Source organism: Megascapheus bottae, chromosome 27 (genome assembly GCF_031878675.1).
Source record: "Megascapheus bottae isolate mThoBot1 chromosome 27, mThoBot2.hap1, whole genome shotgun sequence".
In the NCBI taxonomy this organism is placed as follows: Eukaryota; Metazoa; Chordata; class Mammalia; order Rodentia; family Geomyidae; genus Megascapheus; species Megascapheus bottae.
Window position 1 is genome coordinate 10966754 of NC_143535.1, and position 27337 is coordinate 10994090.

General features: G+C 37.5%; 1 protein-coding gene across 3 annotated transcripts in view; it reads right to left on the reverse strand.

Moving 5' to 3' along the window:
* Positions 1–27337, reverse strand: part of Ddx10 (DEAD-box helicase 10) — a 171975-nt gene that overhangs the window by 104331 nt on the left and 40307 nt on the right. For all 3 annotated transcript variants that reach the window (XM_090319567.1, XM_090319566.1, XM_090319565.1), the window contains exon 14: positions 261–380. In XM_090319567.1, the coding sequence (XP_090175693.1) occupies positions 261–380 (120 nt within the window). The remainder of the gene's footprint in view (positions 1–260; positions 381–27337) is intronic.

Below are 27337 nucleotides of genomic sequence, written 5' to 3' on the forward strand. Positions count from 1 at the left end.
ACAAACCACAAAACAGAATTTAGAAAGTTCTAAAACACCTATGTCAGGATCATCTGAAAGTATCTGAGTTAATTCACAGTGAGAAACCTTTATCCCCAGCACAAGGCCGATGAAATGCCCACAGAAATAGTGAGAGGAACTGCTGGGTAAGCCCTCAAGAAACATTTATTTTCTCAATAATGAGTGACCAGTTAGATGAAGGGTCAAACCTCAGAATTACTATCTTTTATTTCAGAAATCAAGTGTTCACAACATCTTACCTCTCCATCATCAGTAAAGGTTATCTTCTTATTCACTTTAAAATTTCTCTTCATTACTTTTTTTGCCTCAGCAACTTTGGTTAATTTTTTCTTGACACTGGATTTAGAAGGTTCTTTCTTCTATTTGAGAATAAACAAAAAACAGATGATTTGAGAAAGTTACTTTATATTCACTTAACTCTGGTATAATAAGCCCAAAATTGAATGCACTTACTACATTCATTGGCAGTGAGAAGCAACAAAATTAAGCTACTAGACATAATAACTGATGACATTCTTGATACTCATGGCTCAGGCTGGCTTTGGACTGCAATCCTCCAACATACACCCACTGTGTAGCTGAGATTATAGACATGCGCCATCACTCCTGACTTATTAAAGAGGAAGTCTTGTTGATTTTTGCATGGGATAGCCTCAAGCTGCAAACTTTCCAATCTCCACCTCCCAAACTGGAATTACAGACATTCTTTACCATAATGGAACCTGTTGTTGTTTATTTTCTTGAGTACAGAAATTCTGGCTGAGGAAGTGATGCTATAGCTCAACGTAGTAAAGTGCTATCCTTGAGCTGAAGAGCTGAGAGACAGAGCCCAGGCTTAGAGTTCAGATCCCTGATAGAGGAGGGAGGGAGAGGGAGGGAGGGAGAGAGAAGAGTGTTTAAACCAGAAGTGGCAGTGTTACTCAATGTTGGAGTGCTAGACTTGAGCTGAAGAGCTCAGAGACAGTCCCCAGGCCCAAAGTTAAAGCCCCATAACAGAGGGGGAGGGAAGGAGAGAGAGGGGAAGGAAGGGAGGGAGGGAGGGAGAGAGGGAGGGAGGGAGGGAGGGAGGAAGGAAGGAAGGAAGGAAGGAAGGAAGGAAGGAAGGAAGGAAGGAAGGAAGGAAGGAAGGAAAAAAGGAAAGAAAAAAAGGAAAGAGGGAGGGAGGGATGGAATTCTGTCTGAGACAAGATGAAATCTGAATGTCACATTGGATAATGGTATTGAATGTCTCTTAGTGTGTTTGTTGGCCAGTGCTACTTATTAAATGTTAATTTTTGTAGGTAACACATGCACATGTATTCTTCAAAGGATGTTCACTTTGAAAATATTTCTCTTGGCCTGTTTAGCAAACTCAGTTTCCCTCCAAGAAGTGTCCTCGCCTCAGAGATTTTTCAAATATATATGAAAAATAAAGTTATTAGAAAAGCTATCCCTTGTAATGCCTTGTTCATGCATATTCATATACACATGTAGCATCATTTTGTGAAAGAGAAAAGACTCCAAAAGCATGATATTTAAATTTTAAAAGAGGCAGGCACCTTGAATATTTTGCACTCAGAATGTTTAATCTTCATAATAAATCTAGAAAAATCCAAGGTACTAAAACTTCCTTCCTCTTTGGGGATGGATATATTACAACTTGATTTGTCCAACATTCTTTTTTTATTTTGCTAATGATAACATTTAAAAATTTAAAGAGCTGGTCAATAAAATGATTTTAGTGGCTGCCTGTACAGTGCTCAATATTTTAGCTGATTCAAATTCAAAAGAAATTATTTCCCTATATAGCACACTATTATATAGATGTAGATATTGATAAAATCATATATATATAAATACACACATATATTTTAGGTTTATTTCCTTATTCTATATACTAATTTAGAAACATATATTTATATTTCTGGTATTACTGATTTTAATGATGTAAGACATAAATATCACACATCATGTACTTAAACCTAAATGTCATTCCCGATATTACATTAATTGTGAAAGAAAAGTAATAAATACTATTCATCTTAAGAGGGGAAAAAAAGAAGAGCCAGGCACCTGTGGCTCATCCCTGTAATCCTAGCTGCTCAGGGGGCTAAGACCTCAGGATCACAGTTCCAAAGCAGCCTGGGCAGGCAAATCTCTAACTACTCAAAACAAAACAAAAAAACAGTAGAGCTGTGGCTCAAGTGGGAGAGTACTATCCTTGAACAGAAAAGCTCAGGGACAGTGCTCTGATCCTCAGTTCAAGGCCTAGAGCCAACACAAAAACATTAAATGATTTTGAAAGGTATTTCCAACTAACCCTATAAAGAGGTTATGAAAAGTTATATTCCCACCAAAATTTCAAGTGGAAATTGATTCTCCACACTTTTTATTCCAGGAAAAGTAGTATGCTTTGTGTTTGTCAGTCAAGCAGGTAGAATAAAAAATTCAAGGAAGTTCTAAATTAATTTGTATCTTTTTCTGAGAGACCATCTACTCAAAGGCATCATTTTCTAGGTATGATCTATATTCTGTGGTACTATTTCTAAAAGTCATTCATTTGCAAAATTTCTTCATTCATTAAATATGCTGCGATTCATCATTTATGTTCAGACTTTTCGTGACACAAGGTAATTTTTTTCCTATCTTCTTGTATTTTGGCTTTTGCCAGATTTTAATATTACTTCTTAAAATGCTTTCTTAGTCTGTGCTGTGCTCTACAAATAATTTTCCAACTGTAAGATTTCTTAGGAATAAATTTAACTTCGTACAAGGCATGTTTTATTATTTTCTTTAGTACTTTTAACAATAGCTCTTGGATATAAAGGATCTATTCAGTAAGGCATAAAAAATAAATATATCTATTGTTGGGGGAGTTATATGTGACTACATGACTACATTATTTGTGCAAGAATAAAATTTGTAGCAGCCAAAATTTGCAAACACAAAATTTCAAAATGTACTTTTTGCTTCTATTTAAAGGCTAAGAGAAAAATATAAAACACAAAACTGATAAAGCATCAAATCATCTTCAAGGTCTTACGATAGGCATAGAATGTTGTTTCAAGGAACTTGGAAAATAAAAGAACTACCACCTTTACTATCAGTCACAAAGCATCACAAAGGCAGTATTGGTTAACAGGGGCTATAAGAAGATTCCAAATAAAATCAATGGGAAAGAAAGCCATAATACTTTAGATGAAAAGCAGAACTCACAAAAAGATCCAAGATAGAATTAGAAAGTCCAAAGAAATCAGATCTTGAAACAACATTCTATGCCTATCATAAGTGGTGCTGAGGCTCAAGTGGTAGAGCTCTAACCTTGAGAAAGTCCAAGGACAGTGCTCAGGCCCTGAGCTCAAGCCCAGGACTGTTAAAAAAAAAAAATTATGAATAAGTTAGATTAGGTCCTGACTATTTTAGGCAGTGAAAATATTTGTAGTTTAATATGTCCAGACTTTGAGAAATAGCATTTAGTTAGGAATGCCCTCATCTTTGACATGAGCTCCTGAGACTATAACAGATCACCTCTAAAGTCTTCTCCATAGTTTATTTTTTTTCCTTTTTTTTTTCACTTTTAGATAGGTTCCATTAAGAGTGAATTGACTGCAATAACTTATTTTCTTGTTTTGCTCCTCCTGTCATAGACTAGAATCTCCAAGAAGGATAAAACCATCTGCACTGTATTTGTATTTCCAGTGCATTACAGAGAGGATAGCATATATAAACACATTCAATAAATAGTTCTGGAAGGAAGAATAAGTAAATACATTATGCATAGCTTCTTTTTTTACACGTAGCAAAGTCAAATCTTATCCCTACTGATTACTTTTAAATTAAAACTGGAAGCTCAGATTAATTCAGCAATTGTTCAGTGTTGCATGATTTTAACCAGTGTTTAGGGTTGCTTATAATCTATAATCCTCATAGGATTTCTATTCAAACTGCCTTAGAAGAGTGAACAGTCCTCCTTTGACTTGGTACTTCTTTTTCACAGTTCTACCAATGCAGGGGGAATGTATATAAGAACTGCTAATTTGAGAAACATTTATAGGTTTCAACTTTTTCAGATCATTAATTTTTAAATTTTTTTCATAGCTGGGTAGGGTGACTGATGCCTATAACACTACCTACTCAGGAGGAAGAGATTGGGAAGTAGTTTGAAGCTAGTCTGAGCAAAAAGCAAGACCTCATGATAGTATGCCCATTACCTCTGCTCACAGGAAGCATCAATGGAAGGATCACAACCAAGGCTGCCCTGGAAATAACTGTGCGACTCCATTCAAATACTAAAAAGAGTTCTGGGGGCATAGTGAGTAAAATGTCTACCTAGCAAGTACAAGAGTTCAGTATTGTTAAAAAAAAATTATTTTAAGTTGACTTTTAGACTTTATTTTGAAGTATACTTTAACTCCAAAAATAACTGTTTTCACATCCAAGCATAAATTTTAAATATTCAATGTGCTTTTCAAATTATAAGGCTCCAAATCTACTTCTAGTATGGAAACTATCACAGCAACTATGACGTTGCAATAAAAAAAAACTCGTTACATTACACAGATACTTTATGGATTATACACATATCTAGAAGACCGCCTAGAAATCCTTCTAAATTTTATATTACAAAACTTTATTTTGTATTATATTTATTCTAAGCACAAAATAATATATGTGCCTACATTTCACAATTAGTAAATCCTTTATCCCACTATGATTAATCCTGACTATATTGTAAAGCAAAGCACAGTGAATACTAATTTGTCTATCCCTATATGGTTAGTGAGGCCATATAATTTGTCATTTGGTAAAAATACTTAATAAATATTACAGTTATTGAGTAACAATGAGAAAGTATTTATTATAAAACATTCATGATTCACTTTTAAATAATCTTTAAAAGGTTAGCATGAATGAAAAATCAGGTAACTTTCTCACACTGTCCCCTACAATGCACAGACATACAACAAACTCAGCTTCCTTCCTTTTTTTTTTTATGGGTCATGGGGCTTGGACTCTGGGCCTGGGCCCTGTCCCTGAGCTCTTCAGCTCAAGGCTACCACCCTATCCCTGGAGCCAAAGCCACACTTCCCGTTTTCTAGTGACTAACTGGAGATAAGAGTCTTACATTCTTTAGTGCCCAGGCTGGCTTTGAACCTTAATCCTCAGACCTCCTGAGAATCAGCCTCCTGAGTAGCTAGGATTATAGGTATCAGCCATGACACCCGGCTTCCTTCCTCTACATTAAGGAGAATAAGGCAATGGCTCTGTTGGCATTCCTAACAGAAACTTCTACACCATGTTCTCAATTATTGGACTCCTCTTGTAAGATTTTTAGTGCCTAAGCACAAAGACTTATCTTGTAGTACTTTCCAGAAACTGCCTTTCTTTTCTTTCTTTTTTCTTGTGCTGGGCCTAGGGCTTGAACTCATGGCCTGGATGCTGTTCCTAAGCTTTTTTTGTTCAGGACTAGTGCTGTACCACTTGAATGACAATTCCACTTCAGGCTTTCTGGTGGCTGTCTGCAAATAAGAATCTCACAGACTTCCTGCTACAGTTAACTTCAAACCACTATTCTCACATATCAGCCTCCTGAGTCGCTTGGATTACAAGTGTTAGCCAGAAACTTTTTAACCTAATAAATTATCTTTTTAAGTTTGTATACCTGCTATCTTAACAAATTAATGTGTAAAAAAGAAGTAACTTTTAGCTGGGCACTGGTGGCTCACATCTGCAACCTAGCTACTTAAGAGGGTGAGATTTTGAGGATCATGGTTCAAAGCTAGCAGAGAAAGGAAAGTCTATGAGACTCTTATTTCCAACAAACCACCAGAAAATCAGAAGTGGAGCTATGGCTTAAAGCGGTAGAGCGCTAACCTTGAGCAGCAGGGGTCAGAGACCATGTCCAGGCCCTGAATTCATGCTCTATGACTGACACACACCAAAAAATAACTTTTAAATATATCTCCAATGTAGTTTCTAGTTGTAACACTGGCCTGTCTGTTCCAAAATAATTTCCCAGCATACTTTATGTACACAAAAACAGAAAGGTATGAGGACATTTATGATAAGACCTTAGTGCTTTTTAATGGACCCAAGAATGTGCCTCATATCTTCAAAAATATAAACAAGGTAAAATCCAGATTGGAAGAAGGCACTTTGTCCTCACCATCATTTAGGTTCCTCCACGTGACCTAAATTATAGGAGCTCATTGGCCCTGCTTCTACCATCCTCAAAGCCATCCTCAATAAATGTCACTCTGGATCTCTTCCACCTCACAGCACCTTGCAGCTGAGTCTCTCACACACTAGAATCTCGTTTTTCTCTAGCAGTTGCTTAGGCTCTATAGTGTTCTGATTTGCTGGCTGTAACTATGTATTTGCTACATATCATGTCCCTACAAAAAAAAAAAAAAAACAGAGCTACTGCAGGGACAAAAATCTCAGTTTCTATTCTTTAACACAATTATGGAACCAGTCATATTTTGCCTTAGGAATCTAATTTTTTACCTGCCACTTTTAATAAATATTTCTATATTAGGAAGCAGGTGGCTGGAAGCAATTTAGAAAAACAGAGCCTGATACACTTTTGCCTCTTTTAAGGTTTTAAAAAAATGACAATATTGACTTCATTTCTAACTTGTGTCCAAATTGGCTATTCTGTTGACTCCTACAACTTCTGGAATCCTTCTAGAAGGATTTCATAAACTACATACAAAAAAAAATCAGCAAGAAACTTAAATCCTTTATAAAGAACTGTACACTAAGCTGGACACTGATGGCTCACATCTGTTATCCTAGGTACTCAGGAGGCTGAGATCTGAGGATCTCTGTTCAAAGCTGGCCTATGAGACTCATATCTCCAATTAACCACCAGAAAACGAGAGGTGACACTGTGGCGCAAGCCTTGAGCTGTTATTAGCCAGTTGCTTTTGACATGATTTTTTAAAACATTTAAGAGGTGTCTGGGCTGGGAATTTGGCCTAGAGGTAGAGTGCTTGCCTAGCATGGACGAAGACCGGGATTCAATTCCTTAGTACCACACACAAAGAAAAATAGTGCTGCAGCTCAAGTGGTAGAGCCTTGAGAAAACCCAAGGAAAGCGCTCAAGCCCTGAGTTCAAGCCCCAGGACTGGCCAAAAAAAAAAATTAAGAGGCATTGGAACAGTTGTCTCAGAGCCCAGAGATGAGGCAATCACTTCTAATAGTTATCTATAATTCCCATATCTGACATTTGTCTATAATGGCTGACATTTTAAAAACACAGGCATATACAGAATGCATCTTAAATGAACAGAAACATGGCCAAGCCATGTACACACAGTACACAAGTACTGTGTGTGACAAAGTTTCTAAGCTCTAACATGGAGTTGGAGCTGACAAATGTTAGCTAAGCAGAAAGCACCAAATGAAAAACCATTGTAACAAAATATACTATCACACACACGTGCACACACACACATAATACCTTGAGAAGTTAAGAGAGAATTTAGTATCATGTAGTTTGTATCAGCAAAGTTAGGGGCAGAAACTACTTTGTATTCTTCCTTGACACCATAGTATTTTAAATGGGAACATCTCAATATTGGACCTTCCTCTGAGAATCTTTTTTCTTTTCTTTTCTTGTCTTTTCTTTTCTTTTCTGTATATGTCAGTCATGGAACTTGGGTCCTGGCCATTGTCCATGATCTCTTCAGCTCAAGGCCACCAACATACCCCTTGAGCCACAGAACTTTTTTAGGTAGATAATTGGAGATAAGAGTCTCGTGGACTTTAGGACTTTAGTGTCAGGGCTGACTTTGAACTATGATCCTCAGATCTCAGCCTACTGAGTAGCTAAGATTACAGGCAGAAGTCACTGCACCCAGCTTGAGAATCTTTTCCTACCTAAGAACTAATACTAAGATCTCAAAAAAAAAAATTAAATGCTAAGAGCTGGTCAATAGCAGATTTTTTTTGTAAAGAATTCTTTACAAAAACATTTGGTTATTTGAAATAGGATAGGGAAGGGGGGAAAACAAGATGAAGGATGGGGGTGAGGGGAAGGAAATGGGGACCAAGACATGAGAAAGGGTATCAATGTTTGTAAAGTAATACACCTTCTATCTGGTGACTATAACCCCTCTACTAATTACAATAAAAAATATATGATGGGGCTGGGAGTTTGGCCTATGATAGAGTGCTTGTCTAGCATGCACAAAGACCAGGGTTCGATTCCTCAGTACCACATACATAGAAAAAAGCTGGAAGTGGTGCTGAGGCTCAAGTGGTAGAGTGCTAGCCTTGAGAAAGTCCAAGGAGAGTGCTCAGACCCTGAGTCCAAGCCCAGGACTGGAATCTATGATTCTAGCCTTTTTGTTTTTTGGAGTTTTTATTGACTTCCCAAAGCATAGTATTTATATAAGGAAGAAATGAAAAGGATGACATCCTTCAATGCATTCTTGTGTTTCTCTATCATCAATTATACGCTGAGCCTGCAGCAAATAATGTAATTTCCATATGTCTCCCATAGCACTTAATTATTCTTAAAAGTCTGACAATATTTGGAAGCTGTTGACAGCTTTGTATTCAATTAGTTTTTCTCCTACCTTAGAAGAACCTTTACTAGTTTGTTAGTAAATTAGTCACACTAAAATATAGTATTTTGAGGAAATACAACTGCCACCAAGATCTACTTAAAAAATACAATCCTCAAAGAATTTACATGAAAATTTTCCTAGTCCCCAAATTCTGTATTACCAGTCTATTTAAAAAAAGAAAATTATTCTCAGGGCCAGGAGGTAGGCTTACTGGTAGAGTGCTTGCTTAGCATGCACGAAGACCCGGGTTCGATTCCTCGGTACCATGTACACAGGAAAAAAAAAAGCCAGAAGTAGTGCTGTGGCTCAAGAGGTAGAGCACTAGCCTTGAGGAAAGCCCAAGGACAGTGCTCAGGCCCTGAGTTCAAGCCCCAGAACTAGTACACACACAAAAAAATTTACTCCCCCTTTTGCTATTCCTACATAATGTCTCATTTAGGAGCTGTCAACAAATTTGAAATTCTTCCCCAAAAAGGAGATTTATAAGATTCAACACTTTTCTTATCCTTCAGTTATGTTTATTATATTATTTCTTGTATTTTAAGAGGTTCTTCTATTTCATCCATCTAGACATCAACTCTAAGGGTTAAAAACTGTGTCTTATTTATTACCTTTTAGTTCCCTACAAGTATCTACACTCTAAATCAATAGTTATTGAGCTGAGTTGAGCCTGGGCTAATCATGATCAATTTTCTCTTAAAATATTCAAGGTCTGAAAACCATTCCATTTTATCTATTTTAATGTCAACTTCCCTAAGTAACACAGAAATAAATACAGTATTTCATATATGAATTCAATGGCTCTGGACAATATTGTGATTTTGAAAAGTACAACTGTCTAAAAATGACCTCAGGAAACAGTCTACTATTACCTGGACAGTGAGTAAACCCAACTGAATAATCACTTTTTCATGTCCTTCTCCATGCAGGATATGACACAACCATTATCAGACAGAACCATGTCTTCCCCACAACAGCATAACTAGATTTCTCACATAACTGCAGGAACCCACAACCATGTCTAGTACCCAAGTGGCCTGTGTGGTTAATTACACATGAATAACATTGATCTTCCACTTGTTCTATAAAAAAGAAGAAATAGGGCTGGGAGTTTGGCCTAGTGGTTAAAGTGCTTGCCTAGCATGCATGAAGACCCGGGTTCGATTACTTGGTACCACATACATAGAAAAAAGCCAGAAGTGGTGCTGAGGCTCAAGTGGTAGAGCTCTAGCCTTGAGAAAGTCCAAGGACAGTGCTCAGGCCCTGAGCTCAAGCCCAGGACTGGCAAAAAAAAAAAGAAGAAATAACAGGTATACTTCAACTAGTGTGAAAATCTATGCTGTATCCAATTGGATACCCAATTTCTCTCTTTTTCCCAGTAAAGTTCATGCCTATAACCCTGTGCAATGTCCTAAGTGCTGGTGACAAGCATCAATCTAGATCCTACTTAGCTGACAAATGAAGAGGTTACTAAACTCTGTAGAACCATAGCAGATTACAGATGCCGTGTGTCAAGTGCCAGGCTATATATTCTACAGTTTATTTACTTATCCCAACTATCCTTTTGAGGTAATTCCTGAACCTTAGAGATTATTTTATTTATCTTTTAATTATTTCACTATCATTTAATTATTCAGCCTTAAGGGACAGAATCAGGATCTAAACACAAGTCTGCCAAACAAAATATAACAATACTAGTAAACATGTCATCTCCAACACAAAAGGGTATTGGTACTGGTCAAAAATCCCATTCTAAATGTTTTAGCCAAGATCCATTATTAACCTTTTTTTTTTTTTTGGTTTTTTTTTTTGCCTGTCCTGGGTTTGAGCTCAGGACCTAGCACTGTCCTTGGACTTTCTCAAGGCTAGAGCTCTACCACTTGAGCCTCAGCACCACTTCCAGCTTTTTTCTATGTATGTGGTACCGAGGAATCAAACCTGGGTCTTCGTGCATGCTTGGCAAGAACTCTAGGTCATGCATGCTGGGTCTTCGTGCATGCTTGGCAAGAACGCTAGGTCAAACTCCCGGCCCCGCATTATTAACCTTTGTCTATACTAGCACATTAAAAAAAAAAAAAAAAAAAAAAAAAGGCCAGGTGCTGGTGGCTCACACCTGTAATTCAACCTACTCAGGAGGCTGAGATCTGGGAATTGTGGTTCAAAGCCAGCCAGGCACAAAAGTCTATAAGACTCTTGACTCCAATTAACCACAAGAAAACCAGAAGTGGTGCTATGGCTCAAGTGGTAGAGTGATAAGCTAAAAGCTGGGGGTGGGAGAGATAATAAGAGTTCAGGGACGGGGCTGGGAGTGTGGCCTAGTGGTAGAGTGCTTGCCTAGCATGCACAAAGACCCAGGTTCAATTCCTTGGTACCAAATACATAGAAAAAAGCCAGAAGTGGTGCTGTGGCTCAAGTGATTGAGCCATAGCCTTGAGAAAGTCCAAGGACAATGCTCAGAACCTGAGCTCAAGCCCCAGGACTGGCAAAAAAAAAAAAAAAAGAGTTCAGGGACAAGCTTCCAGGATGACTATGAGCCAAACAATAACCTGTACAGAACAAGACAGGGAAAAGGACAGTTGTGCAAAGTTAAGACAGTTATAATGATTAAAGGAGACAATAGAAAGCACTAGTCACAAGAAAGGAGGAAACAAGGGAGAGGAAAAAATGCAGTAAAAACAAATTCTTCTCATGAGTAGTGATGCATAATACAAACTTTGCATCATTCCATCAAATTGTATTTTCCCTGTAACAGACTCCAACATGTCAACTCTAGATCAAGAAAATAAATGAGCTGGCGCAGTGGCTCACACTTGCAATCCTAGCTACTCAGTAGGCTAAGATCTGAGGATCAAGGTTCAAAGCTAACCCAGGCACAAAAGGACTTGAGACTCTTATCTCCAATTAACCTCTTAGAAAATGGGAAATTGGACTAGGCTCAAGGGTAGGGTGGTAGGTAGCCGTGAGCTGAAGAGCTCAGGGAATGCCCATGCTGAGTTCAAGCCCCATGACTCACCAAAAAATAAATAAATAAATATAAAAGTAAATGAAACCTATGTTAGGAAACTTGCAGAATTTAATTTTTTTTTTTTTTTGCCAGTCTTGAGGCTTGAACTCAGGGCCTGAGCACTGGAATTTCTAAAGTTTCTTTAACAGATACCAGCAGAATGCAAAGTAATTACTATTCATCTCATAAATATTATTCCCATAATAATGCTTCAGAGTCAAACCTAGAAGCAGTAACCCAGAAAAGAAGAGAGGGGAGGAGAGGAAAGAGTATATCAGAACATACAACAAATCTTTGGTATTTACTGTGGCCACTTCCAAGTTTACATACTACCATTTGCAGTACTAGTCACAACATATTCCAGACTGGTTCTTTTCTAAACACTTTAATTATTTAAATTATATAGTACTCTGAAAGATTTGGCTGACTCGTTAACAAGTGAAACATTAAATAACTCAATGGTCCTATATAAGTGATTTATTTCAAACTAATTTTGAAGACATAGTTTTAATGAAATAAAGTAAACAGTTGAACCTATAGGAATTCTATTAAAATGCAATTCATTCTCCACTTATGTCTGGAGTTATGATATTACAAAAGTCAGAGTTCGCCTCATTACTTTTAAATTTAGGATGACAGGTGTCAAAAGTTCCTAATAAAGACCAAAAACCTACAGTAGACTAAAAAATAGTCACTATTATGAGCTACTTGAATACCTTTGGAAAAACTCATTAGACTTAAGGGCTGATTTGTATAGTTAAGTTGTCAGAAAGGCAAGATGTCCATCTCAGATTTGTATTTGTTGCTATTTTTCTTAATAAAACTATATGTATTTGTATAAGGAGATTTTTTTAATAATATGATCTATTCTGGAAACTTAATATTCGGAACACTATGGGTATAAAGTTTTTCATGGAAAAGAAAATGGAAACTGATTTAATAATACCATAACACTACTACACCATACCTTTATATATTTCCATTTATAAACTTACTTTATATTCTGATTTTCAAAAGTGGGTTTATGAGAAAATTAGAGTTGGGAAAGAAAGAAATTTGCTCATGAAGAGAAAACAACATATTCAAGATTCATAGGTCTTCTGACATTTAATCTAGCAGAATTTTCTCTACAAACACCAAGCTACTTCCAATCTTGAAATAGTTTAACAATTTCACAAGTTCAGACACTTTGCAAACATGTTTCTAAATACTTAGCATACACTTAGCTCACGCTTTAAGGAAGAGAGAAAAGCAAGTTAACAGAATACAATCCTACTTGCTGATTCCATGGCAGATTCTTTACCAAATATGTCATTTCTCTTCACAGGGTAGACGAGTAAGTGAAGATGAAGACAAATTCTTTTGTTTTATCGTAATTACTGTTAGAAAGCTTTGATCTAAAAATTCTCTCAACAAAGTGAGAAGGAAATCACATTATGACACCCCATTCATAACAGCCATTCTGACATCCTAGTGCATAATCTGAGAACTACTATACAGGTCTCCTCTGTGCAGGCAGGACTCTATCATCCTCCTGAGTGTGACAACATGGGAAGTGGTACCTAAGTACAGTCCAGGCTGCTGCCTACTTCAAATGTTACCAGTTATGAACATCAGTATACACCTGTCAAAACAGCATATCAAAAACAACCAAAGCATGTGGTCAGGAGTGCAGCCTGGTTGTAGAGTACCTAGCATGCACAAAGCCCTGGGTTCAATTCCTCGGTACCACATACACAGAAAAAGCTGGAAGTGGTGCTGTGGCTCACATGGTAGAGCGCTAGCCTTGAGAAAGCTCAAGAACAATGCCCAGGCCCTGAGTTCAAGCCCCAAGACTGGCAAAAAAAAAAAAATCTCTATAGACTGTACAGAGAGCAATGCAAAAAGAATGGGGAAAATAAGTACAAACCAATTACCAGATCAGATGCTGAAAGGGTAAGTATAATGTAAAGTGAAAACCATCAACTAAATGAAGAGAAATGTAGAATCATAAATATTACAAAAACAACAATACTCAAATAAGTGGTTCAAACCTATTTTTTGCTCAATAAACTTAGACATGAGCCTCATCTCACAAAATTTTCCCTATAGTTGTCCATTAACTAACAATAAGTCTGGTACAAGATGTCTCAAATTTTCACAAAATGATAATAGCACCTTATTACCTTACTATAAAAGAAGTATTGTCTGGGAAGATATCAGCAGGAGGAGAGAAAAGAGGAATGAAAGGATGCTGAAAGGGTAAAAAAAGAATCCAAGTATGTCACACATGCATATCACACACAAATGTCACACATACACATACACACAAAACCACACAATGAAACCCACCAAACACTGAAAAAGCAAAAAGGAGGGAGAGAAAGAATGGAGGATAAACAAGTTCCAAATATACTGCATGTATATATGGAATTATCATGAAGAAACCCCTTTGTATTATCAATGTAGGCTAATTCAAAAAAATGTATACATTTCTTAAATTCTTGTGTTAATCCCACTACACAAAGGCTAAGGCCTGACCCTCTCAGGATATGTAATTATAAAATAAACATTCTATCCAAATTGAGTATAAGTCATGTCATATGTATATGTGTGTGTGTGTGTGTGTGTGTGTATATATATATATATATATATATATATATGTATATAGAGAGAGAGAGACAAAAAAAACTATGTCATCACATCTCTGACCATTTGTTTAACTCTCAAAAAACCTTACCAGAGGGGCCGGGAGTTTGGCCTAGTGGTTAAAGTGCTTGCCTAGCATGCATGAAGACCTGGGTTTGATTCCTCGGTACCACATACATAGAAAAAGGCCGGAAGTGGTGCTGAGGCTCAAGTGGTAGAGCTCTAGCCTTGAGAAAGTCCAAGGACAGTGCTCAGGCCATGAGCTCAAGCCCAGGACTGGCAAAAAAAAAAAAAAAAAAAAAAAAAAAAACCTTACCAGATTATTAGGAGTTAACACGTTATCAGGAGTCAAGAAAAGATGGCATCATTACAGTTTTAACAAGCCTTTTATAAAAGTACATTATCAGCTGGGGGATGTGGCTCATGCCTGTAATCCTAGCTACTGAAGAGGCTGAGATCTGAGGATCATGGTTCTCAGCCAGCCCAGGCACTAAAGTCCATGAGACACTTATTTCCAATTAATCACTAGAAAACTGGAAGGGGCGCTGTGGCTCAAAGGGTAGGGCAGAAGCCTTGAGCAGAGGAGCTCAGAGACAACACCTAGGCCCAGGAGTGGAGTGGTAGCCTTGAGCTAAAGAGCTCAGGGACAGTGACCAGGCTCAGAAGTCCCATGACCCACAGAAAAAAAAAAAAAAAAAGATTCCTATGAAATACAAAGTATAGAAAGTAAAAACTTCAAAAGGCTTAAATCCCTTTTTCTTTTTCTTCTCCAAAATCTAATATTCTAACATGTACAGCCTTCTCATTAACACACACACACACACACACACACACACACACACACACACACACACACGCTGCTTACTGGGAACTGATAGTTATGCCACTTGGTAGCTTAGGAGATTGAGGTCTGAGGATCATGGTTCAAAGCCACCAGGCAAAATGGTCTGTGAGACTCTTATTTCCAATAAACTATCCTCTTCCCCTGTAAAATAAAACCAGAAGTGAAGATCTGGCTCAAGTGGTAGAGCCTTGAGCAAAAGAAGCTGAAGGACAATACCAGGCCCAGAGTTCAAGGCCCAGAACGAGCACAAAAAAGGGAAAACAAACAAACAAAAAAAAAAACTGCTCTTAAAGGAAATTTGATATTCAACCTTAAAAAGAAAAGAATTCTTGCCAGGTACTAGTGGCTCATGCTTGTAATCCTAGCTACTCAGGAGGCTAATGAGGATTGCAGTTCAAAGTCAGCCCAGGGCAGGGAGTTGGCCTAGCGGTACAATGCTTGCCAAGCATACACAAAGAGCTGGGTTCAATTCCTCAGTACCACATACAAAGAAAAAGCCAGAAGTGGTGCTGTAGCTCAAGCGGTAGAGCTCCAGCCTTGAAAGAGCCCAAGGATGGTGCTCAAGCCCTGAGTTCAAGCCCCAGGACTGGCCAAAAAAAAAAAAAAAAAACCCATCCCAGTCAGCAAGGCTCATGCATGAAACTCTTAACTCCAATTAACCACTAGAAAACCAGAAACAGAGCTATGGTGCTGAGTAGTAAAGCACTAGACTCAAACAAAAGAGCTTGGGGACAATGTCCAGGCCCTGAATTCAGCTCTAGAAATGGCACACAAAATATTAGTAACAACTAAAAAAATAAAAACTCAATGATATTGAAATGGTGAATAATTCAGGATACAGTCCATGCCTGAATCCAGTGAAACCAAAAGAACACTTATTAAAGACCAGGGTTCTTCTGAGAGTTTAAAGTCTTTTGTACAGTAAGCCTTATCTTTTACATAGTAAGCCTTAAACGTGGGTGGAGGAGGGAACAAAGAAATAATTGAAATGCTAAGTTACATAATCAATATGAAGTATGTCAGCAATGCATTAAAAAAGATGGGAGTGAAAAAAAACGTGAGTAAAGAAATATTAGAAAAAATTTTAAAGGTAAGAGACTACAAGGAAGAAGAGCTTACACATTCTATTCCCTTAAGCTCATTAATGAGGAATGGATAAACAAGCAGATACAGTGACAAGCACAAGAAGTACAAAATGAAGCCCTCTCAATTCCTCTTCAGGCTCAAGGACATCTATCAGGAACCAAAGAATGTATTTATTTATGCCGTTCCTCATTTGAAAAAGGTTCTCCAATGTTCAGCAAATATCCACTTGCCATGGGCCAATGAGAGTATCTGAACGCTCCATAATTTTACCTGCTATGAAAAAGATACTTCTCCTTGCAAATTGAACAGTAAATTCGACTCTGAAAGGTTTTATAAATAAAAAACTCTGCTCACATGTTCAATATACTAGACAAGCTCTATTTACTTGACAGAGTTCTGTCTCCTAGAATGGGTCTTTTGGTAATAGAAATCATTTATTTGTTATATTTTGGTGTAGATTCCTTGCCATTCATCACTATTGCAGCTTAGGAGAAAGACTTCTCAAAATTGGACGTAGGCCTAAATGTAAGAGTTGAAAAATAGGAAGCTTTGAGAAGAAAACACAAGAGAAACATCTTTGAGTAGAGGACAAAGAAGAATAACAAAGATCTGAGCCATAAAATAGAACATTGATAGACTGACTTTTGTCAAATTGTAAAACTGAGTGCTTAAAGGACACCATTAAAAAAAAAAAAAAAAAGAACAGTGAGAGGAAAACACAGAATTGGAGAAATTGATTTTTTTAAAAACTGCTTGATGCCTTGGAAAATCTGTACTCCATTTAGATATTTAAATAATCTTTAAATCATATAATTAAAAAGGAAAGCAAGCCAGGCAGTGGCTCATGCCTGTAATCCTAACTACTCAGGATGCTGAGATCTGAGGATCAAGATTCAGAGCCAGCCCATGCACTTTTGTGCCTGAAAATTGTTTGGACCTGAAAATCTTATCTCCAATTTACCTCCAGAAAATGGGAAGTGGGGCTTAGCTCAAGGGTAGGACTGTAGCCTTGAGCTGAAGAGCTCAGGGAGTTCAAGCCACATGAGCCACAAAAAGGTAAGCAACCCATTTCTTTCAAGCAGCATAAGATTTGAATCAACACATCACCCAAGTCAACACACAAATGGCAAATAAGCACAAGGAGAGTGTCATCACCATTAGACATCAAGATACATATAAAAATATAAAACAGGGGCCAGGAGTTTGGCCTAGTGGTAGAGTGCCTGCCTAGCATGCACAAAGACCTGGGTTCGATTCCTGGGTACCACATACATAGGAAAAAGCCAGAAGTGGTGCTGAGGTTCAAGTGGTAGAGCTCTAGCCTTGAGAAAGTCCAAGGACAGTGCTCAGGCCCTGAGCTCAAGCCCAGGACTGGCAAAAACAAACAAACAAACAAACAACAACAACAACAAAAAACCAGCAATGTGATAAGCCTCTCTGTCCACTATGATGACTAATTTTTTAAAAGGTAATACAAAGAGTTGGCTAGAAATTCAGGGGAGGTGGAACTATGAAACTCTGCCAGCCAAGCAAAAGTCACAATCACTTTGAAAAATGGTTTGACAGTTCCTTTAAATTTTTTAATAAATATTCCAGGAACCCAGTAATTTCACTCTTTAGCATTTATTCAAGAGAAATGGAAAAACTATCTCCACAAAAAGAATGTTCAGGTTATGTCTACTTGCTCTAGACAAGAACCAGTACAGACTCTAGGTTCCCATTCCAGAAAAAGGAAAAGCAGAGTAACAAAAAGCAAAAAAGATGCCAGAGGATGAAGGTGGTGACATGCATCTTCCATTCCAGTCCAAGACAGCGTGTAGAAAAATGTTCACTGGTAAAAATGATCATTTTAAATGCGGCAGCATGAAAAGGCCATAAATTTATTTGTCAAAAAACTCAACTGTATTTTTTAAACTAGTGATTTAAGTTGACTTTTTTGAAAGAAAAATGACTTTTTCTCATTATTTTCCTGTTTAGACTGGATCTGGCAAGAATGGCTCATCCCTGCTCCACGGCGCCCCATCAAGTGAGCAGCTTCACTGGGGGCTGCAGGATTCACTAAGACCACTCTGTTGGCAGCTGAGGCTGGCTATCAGCTGGGAGCTTAGCGGAGACCACAGGCTGACGTACAAGTGGGCTTTCTCTCACAGCGTTGTGGTGACTTTTGTCCCTGTATAGGGTATCCAAAGAGGGATGAGTGACATATTCTAAGAAGTCATGTTAGCATCTTTTCCTCTAGCGGCAAACATGCCTAGAATGTAATATAAAAACATAGTACTCTACCCCATTTATGGAAGGGATATTAATATTATAGTATAAAGCATAATGTATAATATGGAAGATTCATGCTAGAAAAAGCAATCTACCATGTTGGATTTTTATTGCATTCTGATAATACTTTACAACGGAGAGAGATTGAAGAACACGGTGTACTTATGTATTTATTAAACTGATATTTCTAGAGTCAAAACCAAAAGTTTCTGGTAAGAATGTGACTGAAGTGAATCAAAGAAATGCCTTCCAGTGACTGATTAAGGCCAAGGTGATCTACGTCTAAGAAAGCCAAGAGAGCATCGTTTGGGTAACAGCAATGCCATTAAGCAAACCAAAGACAGTAAATTCTGTTTGGGTACAGGTTAGTAAAGGCAGAATCTACTTGAAAACAGAGAAGAGAAATTCACAGAAACAGCACATTTTTACATCATCTAAGTAGAAGAGAATGACTTTGATTAATCACTTTCTGGCCAATTCCAGCATTAAACACACTATCTCACTCATTTGTTTATGCTTTCATTCAATCCTCAAGGAAACTGTGTGCTCCCTTGTGAAGGTCAAAGTCTTCATACATCCATCTGTCATTGTTCCCTGTCACATTCAAAAGTCAGTATGAACAGCAAAACCAATTTAAGATTATTAACTTTTTCATTTCCATTTAATTTCCTGTGACAACTAACCCTCAGAGTCACAATGTTTCCTTCACTTCGCTAATGAATTAAAGACAGCTTTCACATTTATTTGATTTCTTTCTAAATTGGATGTATTTGGCAATACTAACCATTTAAATGAACCAACATCTAAACCTGAATAGGTTTTGAAAATGTTTCACCATGCTCTCTGTCACACCTAAAGCTACTTGGTACCTCAATAAAGTACAGACTGGTAAGAAGAGTTCTATTTAGCAAAGGGCTATATGTTACTGGGCATCTAGTCATATAAATGATATATCTTTTGTCAAGTCAGACAGATATCACTGGAACAGGTAGTAGTCTCTTTACAATGAGCAGTATTTGATTTTTCAATGGAGAAGAGACTGAATATCAAAATCCCGTCTCAAATGACACCAAAAAAAAAACCAATATAAAGCAATATATTTAGCGACTCCATATTCTGTCATAGTATAAACCATACTTGCCAAGAGCTATCTACAAATTCAATGCAATACCCATCAATATCCCAATGTCATTCTTTAAAGAAATAGAAGAGGCAATCCAAAATTTCATATGGAATAATAAAAGACCCCGTATAGCAAAAACACTTAGCAGAAAGAACAGCGCCGGAGGAATTTCAATTCCAAACTTTAGACTCTATTACAGAGCTATAATTATCAAAACAGCTTGGTACTGGCACAGGAACATGCCTGAAGACCAATGGAATAGAACTGAGGACCCCGATATTAAACCACAGACCTATGGCCACCTAATCTTTGACAAGGGAGCCAAAAAAATAGAATGGAAGAAAGACAGCCTCTTCAACAAGTTGTGCTGGCAGAACTGGTTAAGTACCTGCAGAAAACTAAAGTTGGATCCTTCTTTGTCACCTTGCACTAGAATTAACTCCAAATGGATCAAAGACCTGGAGGTAAAAGCTGACACACTGAAAACTTTAGAGGAAGGAATAGGAGATACACTAGGCCTCCTTGGCACAGGTCGAAACTTTCTTAATAAGGACCAAGAATCACAACAAATCAGAGAAAGGCTGGATAAGTGGGACTGCATTAAACTGCAGAGCTTTTGTATGGCAAAGGACATAGGTAGTAAATTAATTAGGAAGCCTACAGAGTGGGAGAAGATCTTCACCAACCACACAACGGACAAAGGCCTCATATCTAAAATATATCAACAACTCAAAAAATTGAATCACTCCAAAACTAACCTCCAAAGCAAAACCATCCCATTAAAAAATGGGCCAAAGACTTAAAGAGAGTCTTCTCTGTAGAAGAAACAAAAATGGCCTATAGACACATGAAGAAATGCTCCACATCTCTGGTCATAAAAGAAATGCAAATCAAAACAACTTTAAGATTCCACCTCACTCCAGTTAGAATGGCCAGGATCAGGAAAACGAATAATAACAGATGCTGGAGGGGATGTGGCCAGGAGGGATCACTACTACACTGTTGGTGGGAGTGCAAACTCGTCCAACCATTATGGAAAGCAGTGTGGCAGTGCCTCAAACGGCTAAACATAGAACTCCCCTATGACCCAGCAATTCCACTACTTGGCATTTACCCAACCATCCAGAAACAAGGACATACTAAATCCACTACCACAACAATGTTCATTGCAGCACTATTCACCATAGCAAAGATATGGAACCAACCTAGATGTCCCTCAGTTGATGAGTGGATCAACAAGTTGTGGTATTTGTACACAATGGAATTCTATGCTGCTGTCAGAAAGAATGACATCGCCCCATTTGTTAGGAAATGGAAAGACTTAGAAAAAATCATATTAAGTGAAGTAAGCCAGACTCAAGGGAACTTAGGCTCAATGGTTTCCCTCATTCGTCATAATCAGTAGAAACCTTGGGCTCTACTAGCAGAGATCTGCAATAGAGCAAAATCTTGATACATAAGGCCATATAATGGGAAGCTAATTGAAAGGACCTCTAGGATATTGAAACAAAAGCCATATAATGAATGATTGTTGTCCTTAATGTACTATGTTGTCTCTCATCTCCTTTGCTGTCCCTTGGTTATCTCATATTGTTATAGTATCTCACTTTGTTATCTGATATATTGAATTTACTTGTATTTGGATATTGGAAATTTGATAGGGAAAGGGGGAAAACCAAGACGGGTAGGGGGTGTGGGGAGGGGGAAATGGGTACCAAGACATGTGAAAGGGTATCAATGTATGTGAATTAATGCACCTTCTATCTGGCAAATATCATGTAACCCTTTTACTAATTACAATAAAAAAATAAATAAATAAATAAACATTAAAAAAAAGCACACACACAAAGTATCTTCTTGGCAAGGAGAAATAGTCTACAGTGCAAAACAATCTAAGATCATAGAGAATATATGTTTATAGATGACAAAACATAAAACAAGGTTTTCTGGTAGACTCTTATCTCCAATTAATTAGCAAAATGCTAGAAACAGAAGTGTGGTTCAAGTGACAGGACATCGGTCAGGAATGAAAAAGCCAAGAAAGATCACAGGCCCTCAGTTCAAGCCACAGTACCAACACACACACACACACACACACACACACACACAACTTATAATTTAAGTGTAAAAGTCAAAATCACATTATTTACATGCAGATAATTGTTCTGTGGTACTCAGATGATAAAAAGTGCATGAATGAATGTTAAACATCATGGTTAGTAATATGTTTGCAATACAGAAATAAACTGACGTGTATTAACTACAAAATAACTCTTGGATCTAATATGAGGCTGTCAAATTTTTCAAACTGCAGTCAAAATATTTTATTTCAATTCACCAATTGAAGTGAAACTAAGACTACAAATATTTTTCTAGGCCAAATTTAAAGACAGAGCTACTGAGCTCCTAATTTTAAAAAACTAATAGCATCTAGTTGTCTCATCTTAAAATGTGTCTGAAAGAGTGGCAAGTATACTTCCAATACTATAAAACATGATTTGAATACTAATACTTTTCTAATCCCTATTCAAATACTATGATTAATTATATAGGTTTAAGAATCCAAGTGAAGACCTGATAGAGATTTAAAATAAACCAAAGCAGCCTCCATTTTTAAACTCAGTCCCACTACATTGGTGTGACACTTCAATTCATTTTAAGCAATTAACAGTTGCTATGCTTGTATCCTCAAGAGTCTTCAGAATGAAAGCTCACCTTAGGGAATTAGCAGTTATGATACAGTTTCCTCTACCTCTGTTTCAGGTCTATGAAGAAATTTTCTCCTTCAGTACATTTTTTAGTTTGAAGGCACATTAAAGTTTCATATAGAAGTAATTATCTTAATAAATACAGGGAAATTAAATTTAAATTGTCATCTGAGTAAATTTTGATTTCATTTGCATGACTTCAATTAGGTCTTAAATTTTAAAATGTATCTTAAAGATAAAAAGATTAAAGATAAAAAGATCGCCAATACTTTTTATTTCTTGGTTACAACTTTTTTTGAGGGGGGAGGAAGGTTAATTGTGAGGCTTGAACTCTGGGCCTGGGCACTATCCCTGAAGGCTACGTCTTGAGCCACAGTGCCACTTTTCTAATGGCTAACTGGAGATAAGAGTCTCAGTCGTTAGTGCCTGGGATGGCTTTGAACCTTGATTCTCAGATCTCAGCCTCCTGAGTAGCTAGGATTACAGGCATGAGCCACAGGGAGTGGTCTTGGTTACAATTTTATGTTGTAATTTATACTAAGCAGATAACAATGCAAATGTCATTATACTGAAGTACTTCCTTGTTCTGCTATTCAGTTTTTAAGTCCTTATGGATTCTTAGAGACAAAGTCAAGGAAAATAATGGTAGGAAATGTATTAATGGGGTTTTTTGTTGGTGGTCCTTTATTTCTGTAGTACTAGCTTTTGAAATCGGGCCATGCAATTACAAAGCAGGTGCTCTACAACTTTGCCCCACTGAAGCACATTTGCTGTCACTCTTTTTTGGATAGAGTCTGGCTTTTTGCCCAAGTCAGATTAAATCTTGATCATCCTACTTCCGTTTCTCATGAACCTACAATGTCAACTATGTGCCACCACACCTAGAAGTAAGGTCTCACCAACTTTTACCCAGGCTGGCCTTGCACCAAAAATCTTCCAGATCTATCTCTCAACTAGCTATGATATGAGCTACCACAACTTGCTTACTCTAGAATGTTCACTAAGAACAAAAACATACACTTGAACAGAACCAATCAAAGATCACTCCAACTTAAATACCAATTAAAATACAACCTCCTAGGACTGGGTATATGGTTCAGGTAGAGAGTGACTACCTGACAAGCATAAGGCTATAAATGCAAACTACAGTACCTCCAAAGTAGTAATATTAGTAAAACAATAATAGTAATAATAATACAGTCTCATACTCTCAACTAACACATTCCACTTTCCTTCAACAAATACAATTTTGGTTATAGTACAACAAAACTATAAAACACTTCAAAAAGGGAAGCTTTCTAACTCAATTTAAAAAAATGGGGGGGGGGGGTCAGAAGCATGGCCTACTGGTAGAATGCTCGCCTAGCATGCACAAAGCCCTGGGTTTGATTCCTTGGTACCACATATACAGAAAAAGCCAGAAGTGGTGCTGTGGCTCAAGTGGCAGAGGACTAGCTTTGAGCCTTGAGTGTCCAAGGACAGTGCCCAGACCATGAGCTCAAGCCCCAGGACTGGCAAAAAAAAAAAAAAAACATGTAACATCCTTTATATATAAGCTTTCTAGGGTACTGAGCATTCCACACATTTCTATAACTGCAAATGGCCTACCTGATGACTTGACCTGATAGTTTTAAGAGTATTTTTGAATACTTTTTAAAATGTTTATGTTACTGTAGATTCTCCTAAATCAACAGAAAATAGCCTAAGTAAAAAAATAAGCCCAAGCCAGCCGGGCACAGTGGCTCATGGCTGCAATCCTAGCTACTCAGGAGGCTGAGATCTGAGGATCAAGGTTCAGAGCCAGCCCAGGCACAAAAGGACCTAAGACTCTTATCTCCAATTAACTCTAGAAAATGGGAAGTGGGGCTTGGCTCAAGGGTAGGGCAATAGCCTCAAGCTAAAGAGCTCAGGGACAGTGCCCAGGCCGAATTCAAGCCCCACGACCCACAAAAAAATTAATTAATTTTAAAAATAAGCCCAAAGTAAGGATGACCTTCAGGAAGCGTTTGACATTCCTCTAGCACTTCCCTCTAGAGGAATCATCGTCTCAGTACCATGACCACAGTCATGGAGCTAAAACCATAGGAGGAAAACACCAGCCTCTTCTCTGTTTCTATTAACTGATCAGTGATGACCTACTCTATAAGTTAGGGTGACAGATGACAAAGACATCCAGCTCCTGTTCTTCATGCAGGCATGGATTGCTTACTGGGAAATCTGTTCAAAAATCAATGAATGTCCCATTGACATGTTAATTAAAAATAAAAATTTTAAATCCAGACAGGCATGGTGCCTCATGCCTGTAATCCTAGCTACTCAGGAGGCTGAGGATCAAGGTTCTAGAAAACAGGGAGTGGGGCTTGGCTCAGGGGTAGGATGGTAGCCTTGAGATGAAGAGCTCAGGGACAGTGCCCAGGCTAAAGTTCAAGGCCCAATGACCCATAAAAAATAAAATAAAATAAATATAAAAACTAAAAATTTTAATTAAGAAAAACTCAGTGAAAGCACATAACAACAAAAAAAAAGAAGAGATCCTTCCCACAGTCATTTAGTGACTAGAATGTCTTCTAGGCATGATACAGACTCAAGAGTCTCTCTGACCAAAGGGAATCAGATAATTCTTCATAAAGAAAAGCAAACCAGCAGAACCTACTGTCAAGAGTTTATGAAATGCTCAAAACAATATCAGTGTCCTAAAAAGAAAAGAATAGGAACATGTGCTATTACACAAATAGACTAGGGTGTCCATAAAGATATGGGGAAAAAATTTTTAACATAAAGAAAAATGCCTAGGGGCTGGGAGTTTAGCCTAATGGTAGAGTGCTTGCCTAGCATGCACGAAGACCAGGACTCGATTCCTTGGTACTACATACATAGAAAAGATCCGGGAGTGGTGCTGTGGCTCAAGTGGTAGAACACCCAAGGACAGTGCTCAGACCCTGAGTTCAAGCCCCAAGACTGGCAAGAAAGAAAGAAAGAGAGAGAGAGAGGGGGGGGGGGAGGGAAGGAGGGGGAGAAGGAGGGAGGGAGAGAAAGAGAAAGAGAAAGAGAAAGAAAGAAAGAAAGAAAGAAAGAAAGAAAGAAAGAAAGATAGATAGATAGATAGATAGATAGATAGATAGATAGATAGATGCCTAAAGCCAGGTACTGGTGGCTTACATCTATAATCTTAGCTACTCAGGAGGCTGAGATCTAAGGATTAAGAATCAAAGCCAGCCCAGGCACAAAAGCCCATGAGGCTCTCATCTCCAATTAACCACCAGAAATCCAGAAGCGGCACTGTGGCTCAACATGGTATAGCACTAGCCTTGAGCTGAAGACCTCAGGGACAGCACCCAGGTCTAGAGTTCAAGCCCAGGACCGGCCAAAATAACCCACAAGTGAAACAAACAAGCTATATGGAATAGGAGATCCCAAGTCATCTTTACTACAGAGCAAAGGAAGGACCTAGCCCAACCTTCTGCTATTAGTTATCACATAAAAACAGAAGTTACCAGTTCAGAAACTTAAACAATTTCACAAGGTCTAAAAACAATAGAACTCTTAGCTGTCAAATGACTTATATTATGTTTTAGAACAAACAGATACTGGAGAATTCCTGGTTTCTTCATCTTGCTAACAAAAAAAAATGCTTTCAAAGCGTCTATAATAAGAAGGACACAGAACACAAGCTAACATCTCCTGGTCTTATTAATCTGGCAGTCCTATTCAGTGAATATAACTCATACTGGGTCTTGGTATTGATTCTTTTTCTTCACTCTGTGCTTTTCACATTTATTTTCTAAGCTCTAGAATTTTTGCCAAAGGTCAAAATTAGCTTGCCCGTTTTCTCTGCCAGAACCTACCCCTACAGTTTAAAATCTGCTCATTTAATGATTCCTTTTTTTTTTTTCTTTTTTCCTAACTCTGAGCACTTCTTCAGAAATTTTCAATTATGGGCTGGGAGTTTGTCCTAGTGGTAGAGTGCTTGCCTAGCATACACGAAGACCCTGGTTCAATTCCACAAACATAGAAAAAAGCCGGAAGTGGTGCTAAGGCACAAGTGGTAGAGCTCAGGCTTAGACCCTGAGCTCAAGCCAAGTACTGGCAAGAAAAGAAAAGAAAAGAAAAGAAAAGAAAAGAAAAGAAAAGAAAAGAAAAGAAAAGAAAAGAAAAGAAAAGAAAAGAAAAGAAAAGAAAAGAAGGAAGAAAGAGAAAAAGAAAGGAAGGAAGAAAGAGAGAAAGAAAGGAAGGAAAGAAATTTTCAATTACCCAGTGACAATGAATATTACCACAATAATCTCTAGAAACCAAGCAAACAGTTCTATGATGCTAACATTAACCCTTCCTTTTAGGTAGAGAGATGAAGAGATAAACAGATGATATTAAGGAGATAAATAAAAGAAATCCATATTTGACTTGTATCTAGAACAATTTGTCAATTCAATGCTTAAAGTTTAGTTCATTTAAAATTGGCTCACAGCTTACTATTTAGTATACAAGTCACAAGGAACTAATAATTAGCTTTTTGTGACATATTTGAACATTTTTAATAGGAGGCTCATAAAGACTCACTATTAATTGGAATAACTTCTTGCAAGAGTTACTGGAGAATTAAATGCCCACATACTGTTAAAAGTCATGAATTGATACTGTTAAAGTCATAAACTGAATAAATAATAAAGATTTGTTTCTATTAGGCACTAGGTTAAAAAAAAACTTTTCCTATTTGAAGAGCACATACAATAGAAGCTAACAGGGACATGTTGTTAATGCACAAAATGTCTCTTTGTACAACTTCAGCTGAATATACCTAATGCTTAAAATAAGGTTAAAATGTTTGCTCTCTAGCACGAGTTCTGTCATGCCCCTGTAAAGTAATTATAGCAAACCATGAGGGATTTGGAACAAGGAGTTAAAGAAAGGTTACCTCTGATCTATACCAGATAAACTATAATATTAATGTTCACAACATTAAGATTAATATCAATGTTCTCAACAGTAAATGAGCCAGATTGAGCAAATGAACCTTTATCCATGAACACTATTGATAGCCAAAAACACTTGGCTATGACTAGCTCATAAATTTTCATTCAAATAAATGAAAATGTTCATTTG